The following is a 5,175-nucleotide window of genomic DNA, read 5'->3' as shown; positions in this document are numbered from 1 at the left end:
AGAGAGAGGGGAGAGAGAGGGGGAGAGACAGGGGAGAGAGGGGGGGAGAGAGAGGAGGGAAAGAAGGGCAAGAGAGCAAGGGAAAGAGTGGGAGGGGGAGAGGGAGGGGGTAATGGGGTTTTGGTGGCTGTGTAAAGTGGGAAGTGTATGGGGGGAGGGCCAGGTGGATTATAGTTGTTTACGTATCTTAGGGTCTTAACGTGCTAGGGTTTGGGCATGCAAATGGAAGGGTATAGAGGGCAGGGCAGGGTGTCCCGCGCCTTGGCCAGTACTGAATCCTTTTTTCTGTGCATCTCTCTTCCTGGCACATACGCATATACATACATACATACATACATACATACATACATACATACATACATACATACATACATACATACATACATACATACATACATACATACATACATACATACATACATACATACATACGCACTAGGTTTTTCCCTTCACCCATCGCCGATTCGTAGTCTGTAACCTTAAACCCCCAACCCCATTAAAGCCCCCCCAAAAACCCTAAGACCCCGTGTCGTTAACCCCTAACCCCCACCCCTTAACCCCCACCCCCAGGCTGAGAAGTTTGTTTCCCGCCTGGACCGCTGGTCAGTGGTGAATGGGGAGTTGGGGCTCGCGCTGTTGCAAATGAGGAATGCGGAGAAAGCGGAGGGAGTGGCTCTGGCTAACCACACCGGAACGGTACGGCATAAGGACCATCGTGTACGACACATACCTGCATACTGACATGCTTACAAACTCTCTTATGGCACCATATGATAATGTTATTGGATGTCTGTCGTTTGCGCCATCGTCGCTAGCTCCACCATTAAACACATCTCGCCCCCCGCGTCGATGACTTGCATCACCACCACCACCACGAGCATCACCACCACGGGGTGGTTGTAACTACCACTACAACCACCACTGCAACCACCACTGCAACCACCGCCACCAGCCCCGCTTGCCCTGTCAGAACCATCTCCACCACCACCATTTCCTGCCCTCCCGTCTCAGAAAATCATTTCCCCCGACCGCCCCTCTCCCCCCCACACACACCCCGACGGCACACACCCCGACCCAAAAATTGCAGCTCAAGCAGAGCGGCACCCTCATGCACGACACGGAGCGAGTGGGTACGGCACTCGTACGATCCAGTCGTATTGGCCGGAAGGTACGGCATAGAGAGTAATCGCGCTGCTGATGTGTGCCTTGGGAGTCTTTTCCAGCGGTCCTTTCTCCCCTCGTGACCTCGTACGGGCAGTTGATTTCCAGTGGCGCTCTCTGGGGTTTGTGTATCGCCACACGGTTCCAATCCCCCACCTCAACCCCCAATCTCAACCTCCCCCCCCCACCCCCCCACCCTCCCCCTCAGGTAACGGGTCGCTGCGCCATCGAGCTCGGCTGCCTGCACGAGTATTTGGGTCTGATGCCGGTACGAGTATCCGTGTCGTGCCGTGTCCGTGCCGTGTTTTATCTCCCCACTTTCCTCACCCCCTTTCTCCCCTCATCATACGCTTTGGGCGTGTTAGGGTAATGGACGCCCTGGCCCGTTGGCGCTTTTTGCTGCACATGATGAGGACATCCCCCCGTGTACCCTCTCTTCAATCGTGTGTGGTTCGTCTTTAACCCCTGTACCACCCCCCCCCCCGCCACACACACACACATCTCACCTCGCAAGGGGGTGGTGATCTTTCGGCGCAGTTTGCCCCACATCATCATAATGAGGTCCACTATAAACCCACCTACCCTCCACCCACAAAACACACACACACACCCCAAATCACGCCGCCCTCCCCCAACCAGGCCGCCCTGAAGGGCCTGCGGGCCCGCGATAAGGCCCTCCTAACCGCCGACACGTTGCAATCGGATTTGGAGGCGCGGCGGAAAGCCATTTCGGAACTGGAGGCGGCGGGAGCTAAAGTCTTTGGAGGAGATGCCGCCAAGGCGAAAAGGGTGAGTGTATGCGTGTGTGATTTAATGATCTAGCTGCGATGAGGGAACTGGCGAAGGTGGTCTAATAGTGCGTGTTTAATTGCGTCTGTCTGTATGTCTGTCTGTCTGTCTGTATGTGCGTGTGTGTGTTTTGGAAAGGGTGTAGGGGTTGGGGGTCGCATGGAATTTTCCTCCACACTCATGTCGTACTTGATCTCGTATGTATGTCGTACAGGTGGTTGAGTTGAGCGGCGACGTGGCGGTGCTGGAGCAATCCGTGGTGGCGGCGCAGGCGCGGTACGACAGGATCAAGGAAGTTAACCAGCAGGTACGGAAGTTCCGGAGAAGAGCCTCGACCGGTAAAGTGTTCTCTGTCCCTAAGCCTCGAGTTGCGCAAAAACTCGTTTCCTTGCCACTTACCTCTTTTCCTTACCATCCGTTCGTACCACACACGCATTACTCGCATGCTTGAGTCTTGTGTACGGCGGGTCGACTCCGGGGGGTACCGGTGTCCCCCCCCCGCCCCTTCTGTTTCCCACGTGCATGCGTCCATACCTACATATATACATATGTACATATCCCCTGGATGAACAGCCCTGAACTTTGCAGACAAAAAGCAAAATTATGGTTCAGCGCATGTTCTGTAATAAACTAACAAAACCTGCTAAAACCAATTCGAAATCTGATAAAACCGGCTAAAACCCGACTAAAACTGATTTGCTGCCACGTCATCGCAAAACACAAAACACCCACCCCCAGGAAGTGTCCCGGCTCCGCTCCGAGCTGCGGACTGATATGTTGGCCATGTTGCAGCACTACGCAGCCATCATGTCGGCCTGCTCGCAGCGACATTTGGAGATATGGCTGCAGGTATTATTTGGGTGGTTGTGGGGGTGTGGGGGGGTGCTTTAACAACCTCAGCCGTGAGAAGGAAATGTGTGTGTCTGTGTGCGTCTGTATGCATGTGTGTGTCATGCATGTGTTTGTGTCTGTGTCTGTCTGTCTGTCGGTATGTGTGTGTAGGTTCGGGGCATGGTGTGCAAGCGAATCAGGGCCGCGCGCGAGTGTATGGGTGTATGGGTGTATGGGTGTGGGGAGATAAAAAAGCGAGTGGGATGTAGAAAGCACGCGCAATGTCACACCCTAAATTTTACCCAAACCCCTAAAATTCTAAAATCTTCAATCCTCATGACCCTAACAACATCCCCACAATCCCCCCCCTCCTCCTCATCGTCATCATAATCATCATATCAACCAGGCGGCCGGGGAGCTTCAAGCCACATCCGATCAACTGCTGGCCGCCAAGTCAATTTTGACGGGCGGTAGGGGACCGCCGGCAGCGGCAGCGGCAGCGGCAGCCGGGGGAGGGGGAGGAGGAGGAGGCGCCGGGCCAGTGCCCTCCGGGGCATCCGCCGGGTCACAACCCCAGAAGCTACAGTCGCCGTCAGAGCGCTGCAACCACAATAACCACCATAACCACAACCATCAAAACCAACAGCAGTTCGTGGCGGTCCCGCCGTCGTACGGCGGGTGTGGCGGCGGTAGCGGCAGTGGCAGCAGCAGCAGCAGCGCGGTGGCAGGGGGGATTGCTGGCAGCGGCTTCAGTGGTGCGGTATCACAACAGCAGCAGGCGGGAACGAAGGGGGGTTTGGGTTTTGGTTTCGGATCTGGTTCAGTGTTGGGGGAGGTGGACCTGCAGGGAGGTGGCGGTGCGGTAGGAGGTGGAGGTGGAGGTGTGGGGGCACCTTCAGGGCGAGGTGTCCATCACCCGCTGTGATGATGTTTGATGTCGCGTGCGCGCAGATTGTTAGTTTTCGTACCTTCAGCAGCAAATGAAGCTATTTGCCGTACACGTCCGTTTTAATGGTTTTGCTGCGGCTTGTCGTTTTTTTAAGGTAGCTTATCGGTATTGCAGTGCTGCCGTACATACACAATCACTCCTAACTTTGGTTTGCAACAGAACGTCTTGCTTTCCCCGGGTCCTGAGGTATGTCCCCGTGTTGTACTTCTGTACGGCGCGGAGATGTTTCGGAGCATATACTTGTTGTTAAGTTGAGCTGGTGTCCGGGGAGGTGGGGGAGGGGGAGGGGAGGGGGAGGGGAGGGGGAGGGGAGGGGGAAATGGGTTTCGGGTGGCTTGGGGGTTCATTAAGACGGGCCGTACAGGGCTGTGGTAGGGGCATGGGGGAGGGAGATGAGGGGGTCTGGGCTGCTGGATTTGGGTTTGCCTACTTAACCGCGGAAGGAGCAACTGCCAACCTCCAACCGCGAACCTCCAACCGCCAACCGGAACAGTAGGTGGTGTTAGACGCAACCGTGTATGTAGTTGTATGTGTAGATTCGTACCCCGTGTTTGCGTTCGCTACTTATCTCTTCGTATTCTGCTGCACTTAAGGGAAGGGGCAAAAGGCGGGATGACGGCGGTAAAGGGCGATACAGGACAGCTTGGGAGGGCTTTCCAGGCGTGAAGGCGAGCGAACAGATTGTAATCTGCCGTTTTATTTGTTAATTAGTTCATTGTATATAGGATTATTCACGCTTATGCTTGAACATGTATTGCCGTCAACATGGAGTGGAGAAACGACCCTCGGTGGCCTTAACCAGAGTGATCTCTGTCATGTAGGCTGTCCGTCGCATATCCTTACGCCTAGAGAACAAGACCTGAGAGATTACTTAGCGCTAGAGGGTCTAGACAAGTCACTGCTTACCGCGTTTCTTAAGGAGACAGTTCTCAGAACCAGAAAGGGCTCGGATTACATATTTCGCCACCCGGTTTCTTAGGTTCTCAATGAAGCGCGCCACAATGTACGGAGATTGAGCGCCCTTAGGGAACTGTGTTGCTATTTATCACGATATTGTTATTCAGTTTGTGTGTCAACTTTATGGCTCTAATGCGGTATGCTAGCCTGCTTAAGTCGCTCCAAACAGGACTCTTAAGCGGGCTAGCATACCGCATTAGAGCCATAAAGTTGACACAACACGTGTAATACACGGTCTTCCATATCCTGGCGAAAGTGCATTTTACGGATAGGGAACCACACAATATGGATCCTGAACTCTTTATGGACAATGGCCTTTCCCAGAGTGCAGGGGCTTTTACAGCTACGAAGTACAACCCGATAAGCAGGACATGCCTCATGAAACGATGTCGACATAAGATGTTGACTCAACATCTTTGGCCCTGAGCCAAAGATGTTAACGTGTGCGCACAGTAGTAGAATTGTCCATACAGTTCCCGACATTTAAC

General features: G+C 54.0%; 1 protein-coding gene across 1 annotated transcript in view; it reads left to right on the top strand.

Moving 5' to 3' along the window:
* VOLCADRAFT_90391 (uncharacterized protein) overlaps positions 1-3,740 on the top strand; it is a gene marked incomplete at both ends in the record, with an annotated part of 10,787 nt that extends 7,047 nt beyond the window's left edge. The window contains 8 exons of the mRNA XM_002949954.1: positions 571-696; positions 1,088-1,168; positions 1,370-1,429; positions 1,801-1,950; positions 2,165-2,257; positions 2,689-2,799; positions 3,188-3,662; positions 3,733-3,740. Coding sequence (XP_002950000.1) covers positions 571-696; positions 1,088-1,168; positions 1,370-1,429; positions 1,801-1,950; positions 2,165-2,257; positions 2,689-2,799; positions 3,188-3,662; positions 3,733-3,740 — 1,104 coding nt within the window. The remainder of the gene's footprint in view (positions 1-570; positions 697-1,087; positions 1,169-1,369; positions 1,430-1,800; positions 1,951-2,164; positions 2,258-2,688; positions 2,800-3,187; positions 3,663-3,732) is intronic.
* Positions 3,741-5,175: the final 1,435 nt, after the last annotated feature.

This window comes from Volvox carteri, assembly GCF_000143455.1.
Source record: "Volvox carteri f. nagariensis unplaced genomic scaffold VOLCAscaffold_16, whole genome shotgun sequence".
In the NCBI taxonomy this organism is placed as follows: Eukaryota; Viridiplantae; Chlorophyta; class Chlorophyceae; order Chlamydomonadales; family Volvocaceae; genus Volvox; species Volvox carteri.
This window is presented reverse-complemented; position numbering and strand designations above follow the sequence as displayed.